The sequence below is a fragment of the Rhamphochromis longiceps genome, linkage group LG1, assembly GCF_057381845.1.
Source record: "Rhamphochromis longiceps isolate RC_006_pf linkage group LG1, R_longiceps_female_GT1.1, whole genome shotgun sequence".
Lineage (NCBI taxonomy): Eukaryota > Metazoa > Chordata > Actinopteri > Cichliformes > Cichlidae > Rhamphochromis > Rhamphochromis longiceps.
The window spans coordinates 17,316,425-17,341,284 of NC_140557.1; the positions used below are offsets into that span (position 1 = coordinate 17,316,425).

Sequence of the window (24,860 nt, forward strand, 5' to 3'; positions counted from 1 at the left end):
CTATGTCTTTCGAGGCACTGCCATAAAGTGATGCTGCAGTAACCAGTTGCTTAGGCGATAAAGATTTTCTTATAGCAGCACGACAATCTATGGTAGATGCACTCGATAAGAAAACATAGAAAAAAAATATCTGTGCAACGTTATACATGTTAATTAAAAAATTAATTCAGACTCTTGGAATTTTGTGCCAAGATAATGATCTGTTGCAGATTTTTTTCATTAGGCCAATAAATGTGTGTTCTCTGTTCTGCTCGATAAAGCTAGCAACAAAGTTGTATGGAGTGTTTGTTTTCATGGGTGCTTCTAATACATTAAAATATTTATACACAACAGAAGATGGATGATCTCTCTGTAATTCAGAAGTAATAATTTTGCAATTACAAAATAAAACATTTTTATTTCCTTTTTTAGAGTAAAATATAGACACATAAACCTCTTTGATAGTCAAACAGTTCTTTAAGCTACAGTAGCTTGGCTCAGATGTTAGCAGTTCTCCTTTACCTTTCTTTTTTTTCTTTCCTTTCCGATTTTGCATTGACAGATGGTTCCTTTCTTCTTGAACGGGAATAAAAACATTGTTTTTCCTTTTTTTTCTTTTTTACAAAAAGAGCAATTCATATCAATTTCAAACATAGTCAATAAGGGTCTAAGGTTGTTTTGCTAGGAGTTGTGCTGTAGGTGCTTTAGACTATTTGCTTGTGTGATGCTCTTGCTTTACATATTTTTCATGTGACTAACATTAAAACTCAAACATTATTCATGTATTTTTTTAACAGTTGCAAAGAAACTGTATATTGTGGATATTGTGAACTTTCACTTATTGCCAACTTAGAAACTGTAAGAAACTGTCTGTGTTTGTCTATGTGTGTATTAACAACTGCAACTCTTCACCATGTTGTGTAACTTCTGAGTGAGAAAACTGGAACATTTTAGCATAAAATAAAATTCACTAGAAGATAAGGTCAGTGGTGATGTCAATTATAGGTAAATTAAAAATTAATAGTACCGAGGGCAGGGGCAGATGTGCCTGAGGCTGCTTCATAGCTTGCGGACATGATACTGACATGTCTCCTATTAATTATGACACTTATCCATTCCATTAAAATGTCTAGAGAGCTACTAAGTGATGGGTATCTGGCAATTACTGAGTAATGATGGGAAATATTAGATGACATCCTCTTTACTGCTCCTGAAAAGACTTTCAACAGACGGCCACTATCTAAGATACGGCCGGGGGAATACCACTGAGATTCTACTCTGTCCTTTTTTTTAACTCTTTGCAGAAATTTATTAACCCTGATACTTTATATTTACTAGTTTATTTTCAAGTGCTCTTATATTTTCCCAACCACAGGTACACATTGTGCCCATTTAAAGTCTAATGGTTTAGATTTTGGCATCAATTACATCTAATCATCTCCTGTCATTCTCTTTTAAAGAAGGTCCTTTCACAATAAAAGAAAAAAAGATGCTCATATTAGGAAAGGTGCAGCATGTTACCTTTTACATGCAGCTCTCCACTGTGACATTTCATTAACACTTTGATATGAAAAAAAAAACATCCCTTTTCACTTTTTTTTATTCAGTGCAGTATATGGCTCAATTACAAACAAATAAGTGGAAGGCTAAGTTGACTAAGGTGGTTCAAAAGAACTTTTCCCAAGAATCATGCCCTCTGAGTACATGTTACCATTCAAGTGTAGTTATTGTAAAAATATATGGTTCTATTGTTTCTGGGTTTGCAGGTAAAGAAGCTGAAACGTATCCTTCCAGCTTCCAAAAAGGCTAGAATGTCAGAAAAGGGTTCATTTTTGCCTTGTGCAGTTGTGATCCTTGTTACTGTGGTAGTCTTGAATATTGCTTGTTGTGTTATTGGCTTTTCTATTGGTCGTAGAGCAATATTTGCTAGCTCTTTTCTCATTAGTTTAGAAACTGGTAAACAAACTCTTGTTCTAACCTACTGCCAGGAAAGTTAGATGGCCAAAACATTTCTCCTCAGTCACCTTTGCAGGTCGAGATAAAAACAAATACACCAAAGTTGTAGTAATGTGAGATGCTGCATTATTATCTGACATTTCTTTTAAATACAAAAACACCTGAGAAAATAAAAATGTTTCCTTTTGCATAAATACAAACCAAAACCTTTTTTAATATGTGAACTAACCTACGAATTCAAAAGTGATAACTCGACGTCATATTCATATTCACACTTCGCTTTAAATTTGCAAGTGTGGCGTTAACTTATGTTTTAAAACTGACTGACTGAGGATTTTACGCAAAGGTTATAAACCTTCTTAATATGATACAGCATCACAGATGGAATTAAGATTGGATACCATATTTTGACATAGAGAATATATTTTAGAAGAAAACCGAACACAAAGAGATGACAACAAAATGCATGTATGTGTAATTTCTTGTTGTTATCATTGAGAGTGGAGAGTTCCAACTGGAACAGAGCCAATAGCAGTTCTTGTAACTGCCAGATTAAAAGCTCTACAAACTGTCTTATCAAATATGATGCTTTTACAATTTCCATAAAATTCAATTACTAATAATTTCATTACATTTTATATAGTTTTATATAGGATAGATTCTATCTATGGATACGTTGCTTTCAGCTATTTAACCACACATATCACATGTATCCAAGTCATAGAGTGTGGAAAGTCTTTCACTGGTCTTTTTGAAGTGAGATGTTAGATAATTTCAGCAGACTAACACTAAATCTTTGTGCATTTATCTTTCTCCTGTAGGGTGATGAAGTCCTGACCGTCATCAAAATGAAAGCACAGTGGCCCGCCTGGCAGCCGCTTAACGTGTAAGTGATATGTCTTTAATTATGATGATGCCTATTTGTGGTTTTGGAAGGTTTATAAGAAATGTAACAGCACATTATTTTATGCTTTATACCAGGACGTTTCAGTTATCGTAATATAAATAAATAAATTAGGTAATTATCATGTCATGCATTCAAATATTCCTGAGGTTGTGAAATAAAACTCTTTTAGACAATAATACATAAAAAAACATTTTTCACTTATAAATCGATAAACAAAATTCATAAATTGCCTGAAAACCCTAATTGATTGTATAAAATGAATAATACAAATAGTTAAACTTGCTTTTTAATACTGTTTAGGACTTAGATGTGTAAAGATGCATAAAGGCTTGTGAGCAAAAATAAACTGTCAAGGCCCGCGGTGCTCATTTGTATCTTGGATCTGCAGTGTATCAATGACAGACCAAAAACAAATAAATCATAAATTTATCAAACCCAATCCTGGCAATGTGATAATGTGATATGGGGCTATAATGTGTCAGAGCTGCTACACAGGAACAAGTTTAATCTAAATTGACTAGGATCACTTCTGGAATTTGATGATTTTTGTTTGAAATCAATATATCTCAGATATATACTAGTGTATCTCAAAAAAAAATTAGTTTTGATGATTATGGCTTATAGGTCATGAAAATAGAAATGCAGTATTTCAGATTATTAAAATTTTTAATTTTAAGTTACAGTGAATTATTTTTCAAACATTATGAATATGGTCTAATCAGTCTATTCTAGTACACACAGTCATCAACACCCTCCGCAAGGAGCTACAGACGGTCATTACTGAAAAAGGACTGGCTGGCAGAGTGCTTTATCGTAGTCTTGAGCCTCATTTCTTCATATTTTGCTTCCAAGGAGAAAGACTTTCTTGTAAGGCAACAACCAGGCTGGACCCAAGTGCAGGCTGTGCAAACATGCCCCAGAGACTCTCGAGCACATAGCTGTAATATAAAAAAATTCAATATGGGACACTATACAGTGAGAGGCACAACCAAGTTACTGGGATATCATAGAGGAACATTCATGCCACATGGAAGTTCCCAGCTCCTGATGGGAGATACTGCCAAAGGTGGTTAAGAACCCCAAAGCTAAGGTCCTGTGGGACTTCAAGGTCCTGTGGGACTTCAAGGTCCAGACAGTCAAGCAGCTGCTGGCCAACAAATCAGACATTCAGATGGTTGACAAGGAGCAGAAGACCACAGTTATGATTGATGTGGCAATCCCCTGGGACAGCAACATCAGAAAGAAAGAGCACAGAAAAAAAACGGAGAAGTACCGAAGGCTGAAGGGATAACTTGAACAGATGTGGAATGGTGAAGTCCAAAGTGGTCCCAGTGGTAATAGGAGCGTTATGTGCTACAACCCCCAAGCTGAAAGAGTAGGTCCTGCAGCTTCTAGATACAACATCAGAGGTCTCTGTCCAGAAGAGTGCAGTCTTAGAAACAGCTAACATATTGCACAGAACTCTCAACCTCCCAGGCGTGGACCTGAGGTTAAGGAACAAACACATACTCACTATCTCTAATTGATGAAATTTCAAAATCTTAATCATCTTAGGTTCTTTAAATGCATCATTGATTGCAGTGCAGTACTGATTTCCTACCAATATTTCAGGGATTTGTTGAGCCATTTCAAGCAAGAAGCCTTATCAGTAGAGTTTGTTCAGTACTGTGAAAAAATGACTCAGTTTTTCACCCAAGTTCACTAACACTAATTGGTAGTGCACTAGAGGCAGTGGAGCTGTTTTGTAAGGCATTGGGGAATGTGCAAATTGAGTCTATATTTGAACTTTAAAGTAAAAAGTCACGTTTATATTTTGTTTTTTTTTAATCTTACAAATATTTTAACTGCATTAAGACATAAAGAAATGGGATTACCTTGAAGTAAAAAGATGGGAGGCAAGAAAAAGAGTCTATATTATTATCAGTTACAACTGCTTTTGCTTTATCATCTGGCTTGAATGATACAGTGAGTTTTTGAAAGATTTTGCATGACTAAATCATCGTGTGAAGTTTTTAAGATGAAGTTATCATTTTAAAGTCGATCATCAGAGCTCGCTGATCAGGGAAAACCACCAGCGACACTAACTTACTGTTTGCTTATTTATTTACCCCTATATTCATATGAGTCATTTGCTTTCTCATTCATGTCAACAACAAGAACCTGTTTTAATCCGTTAGTATAGAAAAATGTCCTGTGTGTTGTTGTGTGTGTGTTGTTTCTTCAACCACAGAGCTAGAATAAGGGCATTGGGATTAATATCTGAATGGAAGAACACAGCCAGAAATAGAAGCAATGATATCCACAAGGGCTAATTAGCCTACCCTGCTCTGTATATGCAACCAATTAACTGTTTCACACAGTGATTATGAACAGCACATGCGAGAGTGTGTTGGATCAATTATGTTGGTTGGAAGAGGAAAAAGGAAAGGACATTTTATGTAAATAATTACAGAGAATTGCCCTCACCATGGTCACTGTGCGTCAAAAGAGTTAAGTACACATTTCAGTCATGAAATTAGAAAATGCACCATGTAGTTTTTAAAAGAGTCTTATTAGGTTCGCATATGAAATTACATACAGTGTATGGATATTTATGGAAGCAAAACATAAGGTTTGCTGGTACCTTTGTGTGTTAAAGGTACCAGCAAACCAGAGCAAATGTCTAAGGTGGTGTGTCTCAATGTTTGTGCTTCTTTAGGTGTATGAATGACTTTTCCGTGCAAAGTCTAAGTACAACCCCTAGACTAAACACAGAATAGAGATGGGCCTTTATCCCGAAGTTAAAGTGTCCATAATAATATGCTTTTATTATAGATTCCTGCCAAAATAGGTTTATGTGCTTTAATGCTAAAAAACAAATTGTCTTAAACTGAGCATTACTGAAACACCTCTTTTCAATCTGTCTAAGAAATGCTAGACCGATTGTCTAAGAATCGCTTCCCCAGATGTTCAGTTTGCTCTTTTGACTAGCTAGCATGATGAAAGTTCAGTTCTCTGAGTATTCCCCAAAGTTGCCATGTCTAACAAAGCTATTTTGTCAGCTGGATACGCCAGATCCTCTTCTGAAAATACCCAGCTAAGAGTATTTGAAAGCAGGTGCAGGATTTTTTTGACTGAGATGCTTTGTCTGCAATATTTGGAAGTAATGTGTTGCATTACTTTGATAGCAATATTGTTGTAGTACAGACATGAATACTCAGAGACCAATATTTGTGCATCCCATCTCCATTGGGATGGTTGATGAGGTGTTGATGTAGTGTTTCTCAACACCTCTTCACTTTGATTGGACGTTTTGGATGACACATGACAACCACAAGAAGCACTGTTTTTTACCCAAAGTTCAAAATTTTCAACTCTTGACTGAGTAAATAAATAAATAAACCAACAAACTACTCAGCGCTCAAAGTGAAGAAGCAGCTCTGTGCCTCAGTATGCTGCAGGTGTTTCTTCGAGTCAACACTCTGTTTACAAACATCTGAAAAATTATCTTTCTTAGGTTTCTCATTCTTATCTCCATAGTCCTTACACTGTCATATCATTTTGCAGTCAGTACAGACTGGTACTTTTCTTGTTTAAAAGACAATATTTTAAACCTGAACTCTCACCTAGTACAAATAATGCTGGCAATTGTATTAAAAGTAACTGATCCTGAAATAGTCCAGGTAAATGTCATGATCTATCTCAGCTTCCTGACTGTGAGAGTCTGAGGCAGTCTTAGTTACTGTCTCTCTATAAAATATTACAGAAATAGCGCTGTTGGTTTCAGTAATAAGAAATTTAACATGTAATTAAAAGAACTATCATTTCAATATTGTTTTCCACTGAAGAAGAAAACTCTTATTTTCCTAAATATTGCAAAGCCTACTGTAACACCAGCATCAGTATGGATAGAGGTTTTGTGTTAAGATGCGCTAAAACAAACAGATCGTTTTTCTTCGAAAATGCAATAAATCAGTTTTAGTGCACAAAGTGTTGCTTCTTACAATCTCAGTTTGAGCCTTTTCTAAAGGTTAGAAGAAGGTTACAACTTTATTTTCACAAACTACTAAAGACCACTTCTCAAACATAACTTCATTGACAGCGTTTGCTTATAAACTGAAACACACACATTTTCAGTCCCAAATAGATGTCAGTAAACCATTTCAACACCAGTTTTCCAGTAGATTTTGTTGTGGGCGTTAACATAATAGATATTCCTGAAGGCTTCACACAGATTCTGACGAGTCTACGCTTTATTCTCTGACTCACTCCTAAATCACATTTTTCACTACAATGTTGCGCTTTCAGTTTCTAACTAAACATCTTTTTATTAGTTTCACTGTTTCTATCTTTGGTCTGTAAAAGATAAATAAATAAATGGCAGCTTGACAGCTCCATGACACTCACACTGGCTTCTTATTGCCTCCCCGCTCCCGCTAACCAGGACTATGGTGTTATTCTGTGAGTTTTATGTGAATAGCAGCTAAAAGCTTTAAGTACTTTATTATACAGTCCTGTGCAATGACTTGCTTCTAATTTTTAAAGTGCTCTTGAGCAATAGTTTTCCAGGCTTTCTGAAGGTCTTTCAGAATTTTACTTTGGACACTGGCTGCTTTTTCGCTCATATTCATTCCATTACCTGCCCATTTTAAAAGGATTTTTAGGTCATGCATACGAAAGGGGACATAACTCAAGTGATGAACCAGTGTTGTGTCTCACAACAGACAAGCTGTCAAAAAGCCCATTTTAAATTGGCACTTTAGGCACTTTATTCCGAGCAGCCTGTCACAAAAACACATCATTTGTTCCCATTTCTTGAGTTGGATCGACAATAAATGCCAGTGATAAAACAATTTGACAGGCATAAAATAGTATTATACCAAAGAGCTTATAGCCAGAAACCTTGGCATATCTCAGTATGGTGTACAGTGTGCCCTTAAAAAAATTAGGAAACCAAATAAGTGGAGGATGAAAAAAAAGTGGGAGGCATAAAATAAAATAATAATAACATAAAAAACAATTTGCAACAAAACAGCATCTGAAAGTCATGTCCCTAAGAAAACAGGAAAAAGCCCAACAAGACCTGAGAGATGGAGCTCACCCTTCAGCTGAACTATAAATGATCACATTGAAATAGTGACTGTTAAGAAATCATTCGTAAGGAAGGGAAACGGAGAGAAAAAACTGAAAATCAGTAGCAACAAGTCTCGTGAAGTGATAAAAATTCTAAAATTTCCTTTCATCAATATGTACCGAGGGGGTCAGGAAAGAAGTACAACAGTACAGCAATCTGTAAAACACAGGTGAGGCTCTCATTGTTTTAGGCTGCATTTCAGCCAGTGGTGTTGGGGATCTTGTCAAAATTTTATAAACCCAGAAAAATATGATCAAATTTTAATTCACCATGGATAAAAAAATAAAAAAAAAACATCGGTAATGGATTGGCCTCTTTAGAGTTTGAGCCTAAACATTATGGAAGCAGTGTGAGAGCATCAGCCCATTTTATGTTGTGTGCACAAAACATGCACGTGATATGAAACAATAGCTTTATGTCGTATAATAGAATATAAAACAATTGCTAGCAATGCAATAAGAAGCAGTGGAAATCGATCAAAAGTAACTTTGTCAAGAAAAAACTTTGTTTTTCATTTGTTTGATTTGCATGCAGGAAACATTTCCTTTTATCTTAAGTAAGTAGTCTATGTCTCCTTTACCAAGCATAACGAACGCACCGATTAACCGCCCACACAAGTCATTTTTGAAACTGTCATATTCACGGGAGTGACTGAATATATCCCTGTACCAACATTTTGACACCTACTAAAATTTATATCAACTCTCTTCTCCAAAAACACGCCTGCGCGTATTTATAAACCAAAACATTTTGGAATTAGTAAAACATTTCACTGGGGTTATCTAGGGTGATTAATCCCCTGCCTTATTTGCAACCAGCCGTGTTCTGTCTCTTCTTTTCTGTCAATTACACCTGACTTTTTTGTGGAACCCAGGTGGCACTCTGAGATAAAGCGGAGACTTGCAGTACTCTCTGAACGGAGACCCGGGGGAGTTGAGTCAAGTTGTGTGTTCTCAGGGGATAACAGTTATTTCAGCTCCTCAGAGGCATCATTAGCAGAATGTGCAAGTGCAGGACAGAGTTGGCTGAAGTCATAGGTTTATGTAGCCATGATGACAGGTGAAGAGGAATCACTGGCTAATTGTATCTCTTAGAAGAAGCTTCTTGCTCCTAAATATTCTTCTGTTATCTGGAAAAATTCTTGCAATTAGTTTTGCTGTTAATCATTGGTCAAGTAAGATGGTGCAAGTGTGTGAGTCTCCAGTGTTAGAACAGAGTAAATGTAGTGTGGAGATAGATGTGGTCCGACAATCTGAATCTATAAAAAATGTCAAAGAAATTTTTATCAGTTACTATGACTTTTAAGCTGTATATTTATCTTCTTATATGCTGCCTGTAAAATTCCACAATATTCCAATATTAGATAAGCTTTCCTTCTAGCTGAGCATAATATTGAGAGTGTTGTTTTTCTTATTTCTGCTTCAATTTATATTAACCTTTGTGAAACTATAATAATCTTGGACCAAGTTGCATGGCAAAATCCAATGTGCCAGGAACCAGAAGTACAAAATATTTATTTTCACATCACAGCTTGAATGTGCACACAACATTAAAGACACCTGATTCGGTTCAGCTAACTCTGGATATCTCTTTTGTGATTGATGGACTGATTAAACATTCCACAACCTCAGAAATCTCAGTAACCTGCAAACTGTTTCATTCATTTCTGGGACACTTGAGGGCAAAATTGAAAATGCATGGCCCCACAAACACATGAGGATACAGCAAATGCATTACTGGATTACGTTTTGTCCAGAACAGGTGCAGCTTACCCTAAGGTGTTATGAAGGACACATCCATTGTGTGCCACAGCCTTTGGAGATTCCCACTTGTCAGTTGGGCTCTCCCTTACTTTGATGCACTCAGAACTCATACTCACGCTCTTCCTCAGGCGGGCTGCCCCCTCAGCAGAATTTTCAGTAGACCGGACACGTCACCTCATGTCCTTCCTGACGATGTTGGGGCCCAGTCCAGACTGGAATATAGGTCTGTCTGCTGAGGACTTGTGTACAAAGGAGTGTGGTTGGGTCCAAAAGGTGGTCCAGGACCTAATCCCCTGGGATGCAGGCACTGATAGTGGGGTGTCATATGAGGTGGGTACAAATTTTATAAAATTAAATGTAATATGTTATTAATTTACCCTCAAACAATGGCACAGTAAAGTGTTTTTTTTTCTGTTTTTGCTCTAAGCGTGCTTGTGCTATGTAAAATGTTTTTAAATTTGTTGTGACGTCAGCCGTTCCTAAAGTGAAACATGAGGAACTACCATTAATCTAATATATGGTGAGGAAAGCACTTATACCAGTGTTTCTATGTTTGTTAAAATGTAAGATTGTACAATTTACTACTGAGATGTTACTAAACATTGTATGTGAATATCAAAACTTGTTAACATAATAGCTTATTAATTTAATTAGTTAAGTTGTCTTAATGCATGCTCAATAAGCAGTTAAGGTTTGACTTAACTAATTTTAACTAAAACCTTCTGAAAATGATGCAACAACAACATTAGTGTCCCCCACTCAAATAAGGTTACAACCCCACATTCCCTGGGCAATCGCAGCCTTTTGCAAGCTGTTGTTCGCTCTGCCTTTTACCCCCTGGATAACCTTCCTCGCTCTCATCACCAGCTGAGACTTCCCTTCACACTCACATTTTGACCTTGTCATTATACCAACCTCTTCATCTGCCTGTCTGCCCACATTCACAATCACTCCCTCTCTCACATCAAACCGCCAGGCTGCAACAATTCAAGTGTCATCGCCCATCTAATTCTCCTCTAAAAGCCTTGAGCAATGTCCCTCCTTCAGCCCTCACTCTCAGGTGCTGCATGCTCAATATCTCCTGTCAGCACCAAGAGATTAGGCTTACAGTTCGACCAAATTTTGTGACTAAACATGTATGAAACTTTTGGCTGATGTATTAGAGCTCATACAGTTCACCCACTGAACTGTAGCCTCTTGTTTATTTTGGCCAGCCTATCGGTTAATTTAACCTTTTCTCTTCCTCTGTTTTTTACTGTACAAATATACAAAATTGTATTCAGCAGTGGATTTTAAAATATGTGAATTTACCACTTGTGAGAGGAACACCTTGTTCCTCTCTCAAGTGGACCTAGAAGAACCGAAAGAAGTATGTAGGCTAAGAAATATAAAAGGCAATTGTGGCAATGAGCCTCAACAATTGTTCTTCTTTAATGCTGGTTGAGGGAAGTCTGAATCCACAGTTTTTGGCTTTTGTTTGACATGCATTTTAACATAATGTAATGACTGCAGATCTCTGCCTCAAATAAATGTCAGTAAATTGCATGTGAATAACACAAAAAAAAAGTTCCTTCTTGGAACTGTATGTATTGGAGCAATGTTAACACAAATGTTCATTTTGTCTTTAGGATCTAAGTAATGCAGTGCACTCTTACGTTTACTCTATCCAAATGCAACATTTTCAGCGCAATGAAAAGGCTCCACTGTTCTAATCTCCATTATTTAAATATTGCCAAAATAAAATAAAATAAGTATTGAGATATAAAACTATTTGTTGTTGAGAATAAAGAATGACCATATCAGTAGTGCAAAAGCTTTTTAAGAAGTCTGTTGTTGCTATTCTGGAAGGATGAGACGTTGCGTCTTTGTTACAAAGTTGTTAAATGCACAGGTCTGTAACAGAGTATCAAGTCTCAACCATTGTACTTTTACAGTAACGGTTGATTAATGACCACTCTTCACCTTTTTGCTTATCCTTACCTCTCTGACAAACAAAAACAGCTCTGCTCTTTCTCTATTTTTCTTTTGGGTGGCCTCAGTGGGGGTTGAAGGATGAGCTGGTCTTCTGCCTCCAGACTGCCTCTGGCGGTGGTGCTTCTATCAGCCCCCTGCTGGCAGACCTTTACTGTTGACTGAGAGTAGCTCCCATAAAAACTACACTGCTCGTCCACAGCTGCTCTCTGACTTTGAAACTTGTCCTTTGTTCAACTTGCATTTTGTGTAACTTTTGTGACTTTGCGCTCACTGTCCTTAACGTGAAAATGTATTTTTCAAAGAAGTCTTGTCAGAGTGTTATTTTTAAAATCCTAAAGCTCCACTTTCTTGTGGCTCATGTATTTTTTCCCCCTTTTTCCTTCTTTGTCTGTGCTTCTTTTAGTCTCCTAACAAGCCTAGTGTGCCCCAGGAAAAAATTCGTCCCTTAACCAGTCTGGATCATCCACAAAGCCCTTTTTATGATCCTGAGGGGGGTGCTATTACCCCTGTGGCGAGGGTGATGGTGGAACGCATTGCCAGAAAGGTTTGTCTGTTTTCCTAACAGTCAAGTCTTGGTTGTGTCTTTGATGGAATAGTGATATAATGCACCCAATTTCATTATGACAGACATACACCGACCTCTAAAGGTAAACATTTAGTCATTATACAGTGTTTACAGTTGATCATTCTTTTTTTTTTTTTTACCACACTTTGTATTTTAGTTGTGAAAAGTGTTTCAGTGCAATCAGTTTGGTGATCTGAAGAAAGCTCCATTACAGCACACTAAAACTCATCAATCCAGTGATTCCTTTATGAAGGGGAGAGATAGGGGTTTCCTCCCCAAACATGAAGAAAAAAGCTTAGGGAGCATTTTTTATTCACTTCCTGCATTCTGTTAGGGCAGTACGGTGAAAAAAATGTGTATATTTAAACCACTTATGAACAAATTAGTGGTTTATTTAAAATTTTTTAATTTTTTGTCATATAATGATATCAGTAGTAGCAATATGTGCAGCACTAGTATTGTGATGTTCAGTACAGCTTGTGAAGAAGTGCAGCATAAACATTTAGTTAATTAAACCATTTAATGCAGGTATTTAAATTAGTTTTCTACAAGATATTAAGCTTTTTCAATTATGAGGAGTGATGAAACATTATCGCTGCAAGAGGGCTCAAAGGTTAGCAGTCCTTCAGTGGCATCTAGAGGCAGCTGTGGGTATTTTTTATGCGTGATTCTGTGTTGACGTCCACAAATTATGAAATGCATTCCTGTACTCTATAGTCATTATCTATATTGTGTGCTTACCACAACTAGGATCATTTTAAATGTATGGTGACCTTTTGCTTACCTGTGTGCTTCTGCTAGCCCTAGGAGGTGAATAGAAGGACTGAACAAGAATAAACAGAAACCCAGAGCAACAAACCACTTCCACAGCGGTGGACTATTGTAGCAATATAAATGTCTGTCTTGTGTTCACAGGGTGAACAGTGCAACATTGTCCCAGACAATGTGGATGACATTGTAGCAGATATTGCCCAGGAGGAGAAAGAGGAAGGTCTGCATCCTGTTCCATTTTCTCTTTTTCACACACCCAAGATTAAAAGCACACTTAACAATGGTAGGCTATTATAGAACGCCTATTCCCCTTTCTATCCTGCAGATGATACTCCTGAGACATGTATCTACTCAAACTGGTCTCCATGGTCTGCCTGCAGCTCGGCCACTTGTGAAAAGGGCAAACGAATGAGGCAGAGGATGCTGAAGGCGCAGTTGGACCTCAGTGTTCCCTGCCCACACACTCAGGATTTTGAGCCTTGCATGGGGCCTGGATGTAGTGATGAGGGTGGGTATTTATCTAAAAACAAAAACTAATCGCACTGGGTTGGCCAGAAAAAAATAGAAGACTGCTTTGAAGATGGAGAAACAGTATAATTAATTAAGATTCCTCCACAGATTCCCCATCCACTGAGCACCTTTATGAGCATTTTTAATATCTGTGATAATTATCGTACCCATTAATGTCTTGAAAAAGTTATGGCATGTTTTGAAATGCTTCTTTTGTTTGTTATTCATAAAATACCCGAGGTAGCACTCTACAGCAGCAGGAACGTTAGAGTAGAAAGACAGGCGAAGAGAACACTTTGTTTCGAAGAGGCCATTAAGCATATTTATTTATAAGAGACATTTGGCTGTAAATTGTACTCTGTGTTCCGGAGCACTGCCTCAGGGCTGGGTTAGACTTGTTTTATGTTTTCAGACTTCACCTAGCCATTAGTTTGTCATTTATTACACTTGGAGAAAGGTGTTGGTGCTCTGTATTTTGAGATGACTCGTGACACGTATGAATAAATAATGTGAGGAATTCAGCTGTCCATTAAGACTGCGCCCACATTTAAAACAGGCATGATGCCTACATTCAAGCCATTTTTTATTTTCCTGTTCTCTGTTAAATCCTTCACTTTTAACAACAAATGACTACGAACAAAAAAAAACGGTAAAAAGGCCAATTTTGTTATTTATATGTGGCACGGGCATTATCAGTGAGTCTGCACTAACATCATTCTTACTTTTTTGTATTTGTGTTTCTGGTACAATCAAACTTATGATGATAAAAAGAAAGTAAGAATGATTAGAGCATTCGTATTAATAATAATAGTAATATCACTTAACATCGTGAACGATACAATAGTGTTATTCCACTTTGAAATTTATTTTTAATAATTACCATAAATTTGAAAGTAACTTTTTTTCCATAGTCATATTGGCTTTGTCAAAGTTGCTAATGAGATCAAGATCTGTAGATATTATATAAAGAAACTCAGCTATTCCCTTATGAGCAACCACTTGGGAACAGGGGGGAGAAAAAAAATCCCTTTTAACTATAACAGACCTCCAGGAGAACCAGACTCAGGGATACAGGCCATCTGCCTCAACAGACAGCAGAGAGATAAAAGATTAACAGTATGGAACAACAAACAATATTATAGTTAACATAGGAATTATATATGAAAACAGAAATACAGAAAAGCAAATCACAACTGCGTCATTCAGGGAGATTTGATTATAAGCCAAATCATTCTGTGTAAATAATTTGCAAGGGCACCACACTTATACTGTCCAAGAATATTTAACACAATTAACATTTTATATGCAGTTTCATTAAATACAATGCAATTTGTGATTATGTACAGTCAAAATTCATAATTCTTTCTGTTGCCAAAATCATCCGGCCTTTGTTGGACTCATTGGCTGCTTCATCTTTCTCCTTTGACTCTCAAGATGCTTCCACTTGTATGATGTCAGAGTGGATAACCTGGTCTCCATGCAGTGTGTCCTGCGGTGCAGGGACACGTTCCAGGGAGCGTTATGTTAAACAGTTCCCCGATGATGGCTCAATCTGCACTTTGCCCACAGAGGAGACTGAAAACTGTGTGGTAAATGAGGAATGCTGTGAGTTTTTGCTTTCATTTTCCGTTTATCAAACTTTCATATCAACACATTACTTCTCAACTGTAAGTAACACTGAATTTTCTGTACCGTGCACTTTCCTCTTGGTCTTAGCTCCCAGTAGTTGCCTAGTTACAGAATGGGGTGAATGGGATGTCTGCAGTGCCACTTGTGGTCTTGGCATGAAGAGGAGAGAGCGAATGGTGAAGATGCCGCCTGCAGATGGCTCCATTTGTGGGGCAGAGGTTCTAGAAGTGGAGAAGTGTATGATGCCAGAATGTCGTGAGTAGCATCATTTTCAGTCCACAACTATCCTAAAACCTCCTACGGTGAAAATCTGGTGAAAATTGCCCCATTAACACTATCTACACCAATCACAATATATTTCAGCAGTCAGTGTTTTCACATTATGTAAAGTGTTAAAACTATTTTTTGATATAACCAAATGGATTTCCTGTAGTTATTGCCTGAACTTCTGTCATTTGAAATTATTTTTTTCCCCTTGTTCCCTCATGACAAACTTTCTAGTGCCTTCATTCCAAGTTTCAATTATACGTTTTGATTGCATTTAAAATAAAACATTTGTTACAACTTTCCAAAAAAGTCAGGATGCTGTATAAAAATGTAAACAACATCTGAATACAATAATGATACAATAATTAATACACTGTATTTACTTGCTGCAATATTTTTAAGTGTCAAATGTTAAAACTAAGAAATTTGAACATTTTTTGTAAAATAAATACATAGATTATACAGTGCGTAACAAGTTCTTTAGACCATCACCCAATGGTTTATGCCATAGCTGTGCTAAATTAACAGTATTCGTACTTTTTATGTCTCTGTAATAGCTACTCCACCAGGTGTTTAACTACAAAGTATTTAATAAAAATAAAGCAGAAATAAAGCAGAAAAAAATAGTAAAACATTATTATATTTTTTGTAACCTTTGTTGATATCAGCTTGAGCATATCATCACCTGTGTTGAATTATATAATTAAATCATTCAGAGGATCCAACGAGATATCAGAATAAAATGTACACGGCTAAAAATGAAAACAGCTATGACATTAAGAACTTTGGCAGCACGACATTTAAAAGACAATTCTGTAGTGCAAATCACTATATCACAGCATGGAGTCAAGTATACTTGTCAAGATGCTGGTTTAGTTCATTACAGATAAGGTCAAAACCCATAAAAAATGGTGCTAAACTGGGCTGTCTACAGTCCAGGCCGTCCACTTTTACAAAAAAATAGCCTATGGCAGATAGAGAGAGTGAGGAAGAACAGAACAGGATTACAGCTATGAGTTTCCTTACTTCCCAAATTCAATACAGTGTTATTAAAAGAAGTGGTAATACAACACAGTGCTGGAATAAAATTCAAACATATATATATATATATATATATATAAATATATATATATATATATATATATATATATATATATATATACATACAGTGGGGCAAAAAAGTATTTAGTCAGCCATCGATTGTGCAAGTTCCCCCACCTAAAATGATGACAGAGGTCAGTAATTTGCACCAGAGGTACACTTCAGCTGTGAGAGACAGAATGTGAAAAAAAAATCCATGAATCCACATGGTAGGATTTGTAAAGAATTTATTCGTAAATCAGGGTGGAAAATAAGTATTTGGTCAATAACAAAAATACAACTCAATACTTTGTAACATAACCTTTGTTGGCAATAACAGAGGTCAAACGTTTACTATAGGTCTTTACCAGGTTTGCACACACAGTAGCTGGTATTTTGGCCCATTCCTCCATGCAGATCTTCTCGAGAGCAGTGATGTTTTGGGGCTGTCGCCGAGCAACACGGACTTTCAACTCCCGCCACAGATTTTCTATGGGGTTGAGGTCTGGAGACTGGCTAGGCCACTCCAGGACTTTCAAATGCTTCTTACGGAGCCACTCCTTTGTTGCCCGGGCGGTGTGTTTTGGATCATTGTCATGTTGGAAGACCCAGCCTCGTTTCATCTTCAAAGTTCTCACTGATGGAAGGAGGTTTTGGCTCACAATCTCACGATACATGGCCCCATTCATTCTGTCCTTAACATGGATCAGTCGTCCTGTCCCCTTGGCAGAAAAACAGCCCCATAGCATGATGTTTCCACCCCCATGCTTCACAGTAGGTATGGTGTTCTTGGGATGCAACTCATTATTCTTCTTCCTCCAAACACGACGAGTTGAGTTTATACCAAAAAGTTCTACTTCGGTTTCATCTGACCACATGACATTCTCCCAATCCTCTGCTGTATCATCCATGTGCTCTCTGGCAAACTTCAGACGGGCCTGGACATGCACTGGCTTCAGCAGCGGAACACGTCTGGCACTGCGGGATTTGATTCCCTGCCGTTGTAGTGTGTTACTGATGGTGACCTTTGTCACTTTGGTCCCAGCTCTCTGCAGGTCATTCACCAGGTCCCCCCGTGTGGTTCTGGGATCTTTGCTCACCGTTCTCATGATCATTTTGACCCCACGGGATGAGATCTTGCGTGGAGCCCCAGATCGAGGGAGATTATCAGTGGTCTTGTACGTCTTCCATTTTCTGATGATTGCTCCCACAGTTGATTTTTTCACACCAAGCTGCTTGCCTATTGTAGATTCACTCTTCCCAGTCTGGTGCAGGTCTACAATACTTTTCCTGGTGTCCTTCGAAAGCTCTTTGGTCTTGGCCATGGCGGAGTTTGGAGTCTGACTGTTTGAGGCTGTGGACAGGTGTCTTTTATACAGATGATGAGTTCAAACAGGTGCCATTCATACAGGTAACGAGTGGGGGACAGAAAAGCTTCTTACAGAAGACGTTACAGGTCTGTGAGAGCCAGAGATTTTCCTTGTTTGAGGTGACCAAATACTTATTTTCCACCCTGATTTACGAATAAATTCTTTACAAATCCTACCATGTGAATTCATGGATTTTTTTTTCACATTCTGTCTCTCACAGTTGAAGTGTACCTCTGGTGCAAATTACTGACCTCTGTCATCATTTTAAGTGGGGGAACTTGCACAATCGGTGGCTGACTAAATACTTTTTTGCCCCACTGTATATATATAAACACCCAGCACGCCCATGCGGGCGGTTTATCCTTCAAGCTCGGGTCCTCTACCAGAGGCCTGGGAGCTTGAGGGTCCTGCGCAGTATCTTAGCTGTTCCCAGGACTGCGCTCTTCTGGACAGAGATCTCCGATGTTGTTCCCGGGATCTGCTGGAGCCACTCGCCTAGCTTGGGAGTCACCGCACCTAGTGCTCCGATTACCACGGGGACCACCGTTACCGTCACCCTCCACATCCTCTCGAGCTCTTCTCTGAGCCCTTGGTATTTCTCCAGCTTCTCGTGTTCCTTCTTCCTGATATTGCTGTCATTCGGAACCGCTACATCGATCACTACGGCCGTCTTCTTCTGTTTGTCTACCACCACTATGTCCGGTTGGTTAGCCACCACCATTTTGTCCGTCTGTATCTGGAAGTCCCACAGGATCTTAGCTCGGTCATTCTCCACCACCCTTGGGGGCATCTCCCATTTTGACCTCGGGACTTCCAGGTTGTACTCGGCACAGATGTTCCTGTACACTATGCCGGCCACTTGGTTATGGCGTTCCATGTATGCCTTGCCTGCTAGCATCTTGCACCCTGCTGTTATGTGCTGGATTGTCTCTGGGGCATCTTTACACAGCCTGCACCTGGGGTCTTGCCTGGTGTGATAGACCCCAGCCTCTATGGATCTTGTGCTCAGAGCTTGTTCTTGTGCTGCCATGATTAGTGCCTCTGTGCTGTCTTTCAGTCCAGCTTTGTCCAGCCACTGGTAGGATTTCTGGATATCAGCCACCTCCTCTATCTGCCGGTGGTACATACCGTGCAGGGGCCTGTCCTTCCATGATGGTTCCTCGTCTCCTCCTCTTTCTTGGGTTTCTTCATCATCATCAACCCAAGAAAGATATATATATATATATATATATATATATATATATATATATATATATATATATATATATATGTGTGTGTGTGTGTGTGTGTGTGTGTGTGTGTGTGTGTGTGTGTGTGTGTGTTTAAATAAGACAAATTTCTCAGTCTTAACATTTCATAAGTTGACTTGGTATTATTTCACTTTGTACTATTCTGCATTGCTTTATTATTATTATTTTTTGATTTACACTTTACACAATGCACCAATTCATTTGGAAACCAGGTTGTAGAATATGTTTGATATTGCATTCATCTAAGCAAATGAGAAAAAGTATGTGTTTTTCTTTGGCTTAGATACAATTCCCTGCTTACTGACTCCGTGGTCTGACTGGAGTGATTGCAGTGTAACTTGTGGGAAGGGTTTGAGGACACGGCAGCGTATGCTCAAGTCGCCTGTGGAACTGGGAGAGTGTACAGAAGAATTAGAACAGGTTGAGAAGTGCATGCTACCAGAGTGTCGTAAGTAATGAAATTAACCAAGCACTGAACATGTTCATCTCTAATTTATTAATTTATGTCATTTATCATCTAATACTTGTTATGAAAACTTGAGTCTTCATGTGAACATTTACATTCATAAGGGGACTTCTGTCACAGTAAGAAAGGGCAGATAAACAGAGTTGGTCTTTATCTTGTGTATTCTAAGTTTCTTGTTTATTCTCATTGCGTTGATGTATATTGATATAGATGTGAGTAGCAACATGCCTAACCCTTCCTGAACCTGTCTGAACATGAAAAAAGCAAAAAGTCTGCTTGTCACACTTTTGAGAGTTCTTGAGATCTGTTTCAACAAATGAAATAAGATTAGACTGAACTTCCTGCATGAATGGACCACTGAAATGTCTGTTTTGTTATATGGTAATTATCATGGATTCTCTTACATAATGACTCAGAGTATTGGATTTTGTCAAGGCATATCTTGAATCTTCACAGGGATAGAACGTTTTCTCCAAGACAGTGATCCAAATGTTAACTAAAATTTGATGCAGAAATTAAAACTAATGTCCTTCATTACTTTTGTGTCATCGTGTGATTTATTGTACGGTTACTCATTATTAAGGCTTTTTTTTCATATTTCTTCTTAGCCATAGACTGTGTCATGACAGAGTGGAGCGAGTGGTCAGAGTGTAATAAGTCCTGTGGGAAAGGTCATACAATCCGAACACGCATGGTGATGCTTGAGCCTCAGTTTGGCGGAGATCCTTGTCCCGAAGCGATCCAGCGGAAAAAGTGCAAAATCAGGAAGTGCAACCGAGGACAAGGCAACAGTGATGAGAAGAAACGTCGCAAGGAACAGCGTGAAAAGAGGAGGAGCAAACAGGGCAGAGCTGAAGGCAACTCCGAGCATCCAGGTTGGTATCCACCATCCTTTTTGCTGATTCAGGACTACAACACTTACAATGTACCTCTTTTTTTCTCATTTTTCTTACTCTTAGGGTGTAGAATGAGACCATGGTCAAGTTGGACAGAATGTACAAAGATTTGCGGCGGAGGAATTCAAGAACGCCTCATGACAGTAAAGCAGAAAATTAAGACTGCCCAGCTGTCCAGCTGCAAGGACAGGAAGGAGATCAGAGCTTGTAATGTTCACCCCTGCTAGGAAGGAGTAGGGGAGCAGTGGGTGGTGGGGATGGGAGGATGGGTGGACTGGGAAGAGTACAGGGCACACTGTTGCACAATGATCCAATGCACTCTGTTTAGGGCTGAAATGACACATTCTTGAATCCGTATAGGTTAAATCCAGACATCAGGTCAGCTGTCGTTAACAGAAGAAAAAAAGTCAAACATTTCTCTGTAAGTCTGGATTTAAACTTTAAAGCTGATTCTTTTGTGCTTTCAAACTAGCTCTGACATGACTCTTTTGCAACATTACTGTAAACTTGTTGTGGTATATTATATCTTGAAAAATATAATTATGAACTATAAATTGTTTTCATAAAAAGAAGAACTGTTATATCTTGTGGTATCCTTAAGTAGTACAGTATATTCCAGACTTTAAAGCACAGGTGCCCAGCCATTCCAGTGTTTTATATGCCTTCAGTTGTTCAGTTGTTTCTAGGGAACAAAAAGCCCAGTTGACTTTATACCCGGCTATGTCGTTGTACATGTAGATGCACCACAGCTGACATCTATATGGTTTGGAGCATTATTAGAAAATGTATTATTTTTTTGCAGTGGAATTTTTTGATAAGAATGTGTCCCAAGATTCTTACCAAAGTCTTGTGTAGATGTTTTCTAGATGTATTTCCCTCATTTTGTTTATCTCTGTTCCTCTAACATATTAATATTTTGGAATAATATCACCTTTACAATAAAAGTAAATGTGACAGCTTGTCAAATTGATCTGTGTTTTTATTCTGGGGATTAACAGGCACAGTAACATGGACGGTTATATACCCTTGTGCTACCACTAGATGGGGACAACAAGCCTAAAACCTTTAGGTCATTTCTGAGGCTGGTGCTTTATCTGCCTGTTGTGCCTCGCTCGCTCTATAGAATAGCCACAAGGGGGCAATGTAATGAAGATAATTTCATACTAAGAGACGGATATTTTATTCATTTCTGAATGTTGATTTGGTTTGCAAATAATACTTGAAATTTCCTGAAACTGATTGGGATAATTTGCTGCTTATTATCATTCATAGAGCAGCAAACGGTACGACCTCTATTCAAAAGCCTCCTATCAACAAAATCGTTTTACAGGAGTGTTCTGATAGACAGAAACTGGGGAGCATTCAGGAGCATTTGTTAGCTACACAGAGGGTCTGCTCTCACTTTAAAAGATCATAGCAGTTGGAGAGCGCTGAGTTTTTATGGACGTGCTTGCTGAGATCTTAAAAGAATCTGCCCCCCTATCATGTAATAGGTGGGGGGAGGGGATGGTGTTAGGCCTTCCTCACTGTGTGGAACTCTGGGGACAAGGGTGAAAAATTCAATACACACACATCATAATGTCATTCCTGTTTCCATGCCAACACAACCACACATGGGGGAAGCCTACACACTGCACAGGCGATGGAAACATGGTGGGGGAATTATTACAGGCGTGACTGAGATGTTAAAACAATAAATGCTTTGGAAGCTATAATGAGAAGTGCATGGGATTTTAAAAAGATGCATTTGCAAGGAATGTGTGTTTATATTTGTTTGTAATCTGAACCCCTAGAAACCCTTGTAGACATTATCTACTTTCTAGTTCTAGTGGAGAGCCAGCTGCTGATTTTTTTTAAGCCCACCTTAAACTCTTATAACAGACTGAAAATTATCTCAAAGATGCAAGTGAACTTTACACGTCTCTGATATTGTAATGAGTGTCCTCTGTCTATGGACAAATTTATAAATATTTATATTGACGGGACAGTGCCCACTACTAAAATAATATCTTAACTCTCAGCCCTCTTCCTCATTTTGTATGCTTCTGATTCCAACTGAGAAAAGAAATTAGGTCCAGCTGTTGTTGGGATAGACACACATATCTGCCATGTGGGTTAGGCTGACATCATCTTAAGTGATACAAGCTTTTTTAGCCTCAAATATTCATGTATGTTAGCCTGCTGCAAAAACAGTCCTACTTTTAGAAGTTCTGCATGCATGGAATGGCATGGGATTTTTTGCATGGCGTGCAAAAATGACACAGTATAAATTCCATTGTAGTTAAGTTATTTAAGTTTTGGTGTCATAAATTACCCAGAAAAGCACTCTTTTTACCACTAAACATCAGTTTCTCCATTTTTAAAAATGGTGTTCCCTACAAATCTTCCATAAATTCTTAAGATACCTGTAAGAAGCACAGATACTTTGATAAAGAAATAATTCAGTTTTGGATGTGAATATACGTCTGGTCATAGAACTGAAACGCTTCTACAGCCATGTTAATGCGCTGTCAAACCGTTCTTAGGCAAGGTTATTTCTTTGAGGTGAGTGCTAACTGTAACATGTTAATATAAAGCCCAGGCTAACGTCTGTGTAACATGTTGTATTTAGCACACACAGCATGTTGGCAGGACATTATCTGTTAACACTAAGCAGGATCTACTGCTGAGGCTTCTGGAAGCATTTATTTCCTCATAATAATGGTATTGGAACTGTAGTGAGAAGAACTGTTGAGGATTACCAAAGTCATAATTATCTATATAATATTTATAGACATTTATCCAGGCTTCTGAAATAATGGCCCATCCTAGTTTAGAGAACCCCACATTACATTAAGCAGCTAGTTAGAAACCAGTATAATATGATCTTCTAATATTTCTGACTGGTTTCTGAACATTTTTGTTGGTATAGAAAAAAAGCTCTTGGCTATTAAATTTTTCTAAAAAAGGTACAAGGTTTGAGTTCCTTTTATATTGTCCTCTTAAGCAATTCCTCAGTCTGGAGAGGAAGACAGAGGAAATACAGGATTTCATAAACTAATAAGCCTCAGAGGGAAAATCAATAAGGTTGTGAGCCCTGCAAAGGATGGTTTCCTCAAATTTATAGACTAGGACAACAATCAGTGTCCTGCGCTGCGAAAGCTCAGTTTATATTAGAAATTGTTTAGCATATTTAATTAAATCAACAGTTATAGTGAGTGAGTGAGGCAGTGAGGCAGAGCTTTGTGAAGTCTGAAGCCTCAGGCTGCAGCTATTTCCTCAAGGGTATGAATGCATATTTATTTCAAAGCATAAATGGCAGTTCTGCTTATTGTTCTGCTTTTCTCCCGCTATAATTTGCAGTCACACCTTTGTAATGTTGGTAGCAACTAGAAGGGCCTTTTACACTAATATCAAAATTTGATTTCACTGTCATGTTAATTTCCTGTTGCTGGGGAAACATGTTTTTCTGGGCTTCACAACCTAAAATTTAGTGGCACCCCAAAACAAGACTATAAAAGCTTCAAATTGTCTCTGTTGTTGTGTTTTTGTTTTATTTTTAGCTTTGAAGAGTGATAACACATGAATACCAGGGCAGTAAAATAATGTTGCACATACTAAATAGGTATTATAATGCCTATTACATAGTAATAGTAGGCCTTTTTTGAAAAATTTTATTTTGCTTGACATAATCTCTGTTAGCCTGAGGTGAACTGCATGACTTCCCTTTTTCTTGGATTATTAGGAATCCTGTACTTAGTGAGTATTGCCCATTACAAATCGCTATGTGTATACATATAATGAGCTGAAACTACAAAGCTTGTTTTTGTGTTGATGAATAAAAAGTGTCGGCAAGTTGGCCTTTTTAAAAATATTTTTAAGAAATTCAACCCTATGACCTTAAATTAGATATGTGAGTAAAACAACCCAAAAGCATTGGACTGCTAGAATTCAGAATCTTGGAGTGTAGGAGGAACACTTAAATTATCATATGTTCTTTAAAGGGACAAGTTACTCATTTCTTAACACTTTTCATGCCATTAAAGTGATATTTCACCAGCAATGAGAAAGACAACTGCAAACTATAAGCAAAATTCTATCTGTCACTAAAGAATTTATATAAGTTCAGCATGTTGACTGGAAATGGGTAGCTGTTTAGTAAATAGTTTAACATTTACAGTACTACGCATCCATCACTTCTTTATATTTTGCCAAGAAAATGGTAAATATGTGGAGTGATTTGCTGAAATGTGCAAAAGCACTTTTGCACATTTCAGACAGACTGAATATTTCCAGATGAATGGTGCATAAAAACTTCAAGGCCCTTTTCTGTATTCACAATTTCATCAGATTTGACAAGATCCCCCAAACCTCTAGCCGAAATG

The 24,860-nt window shown here is 37.9% G+C and overlaps 1 protein-coding gene across 1 annotated transcript in view; it reads left to right on the plus strand.

Annotated features, from left to right (window-relative positions):
- spon1a (spondin 1a) overlaps positions 1 to 21,455 on the plus strand; it is a 66,883-nt gene extending 45,428 nt beyond the window's left edge. Inside the window, exons 7-16 of the mRNA XM_085400686.1 lie at positions 2,757 to 2,821; positions 9,847 to 10,048; positions 12,096 to 12,236; positions 13,173 to 13,248; positions 13,354 to 13,536; positions 14,973 to 15,143; positions 15,255 to 15,422; positions 19,418 to 19,582; positions 20,209 to 20,475; positions 20,560 to 21,455. Coding sequence (XP_085256812.1) covers positions 2,757 to 2,821; positions 9,847 to 10,048; positions 12,096 to 12,236; positions 13,173 to 13,248; positions 13,354 to 13,536; positions 14,973 to 15,143; positions 15,255 to 15,422; positions 19,418 to 19,582; positions 20,209 to 20,475; positions 20,560 to 20,723 — 1,602 coding nt within the window. The 3' untranslated portion in view covers positions 20,724 to 21,455. The remainder of the gene's footprint in view (positions 1 to 2,756; positions 2,822 to 9,846; positions 10,049 to 12,095; positions 12,237 to 13,172; positions 13,249 to 13,353; positions 13,537 to 14,972; positions 15,144 to 15,254; positions 15,423 to 19,417; positions 19,583 to 20,208; positions 20,476 to 20,559) is intronic.
- Positions 21,456 to 24,860: the final 3,405 nt, after the last annotated feature.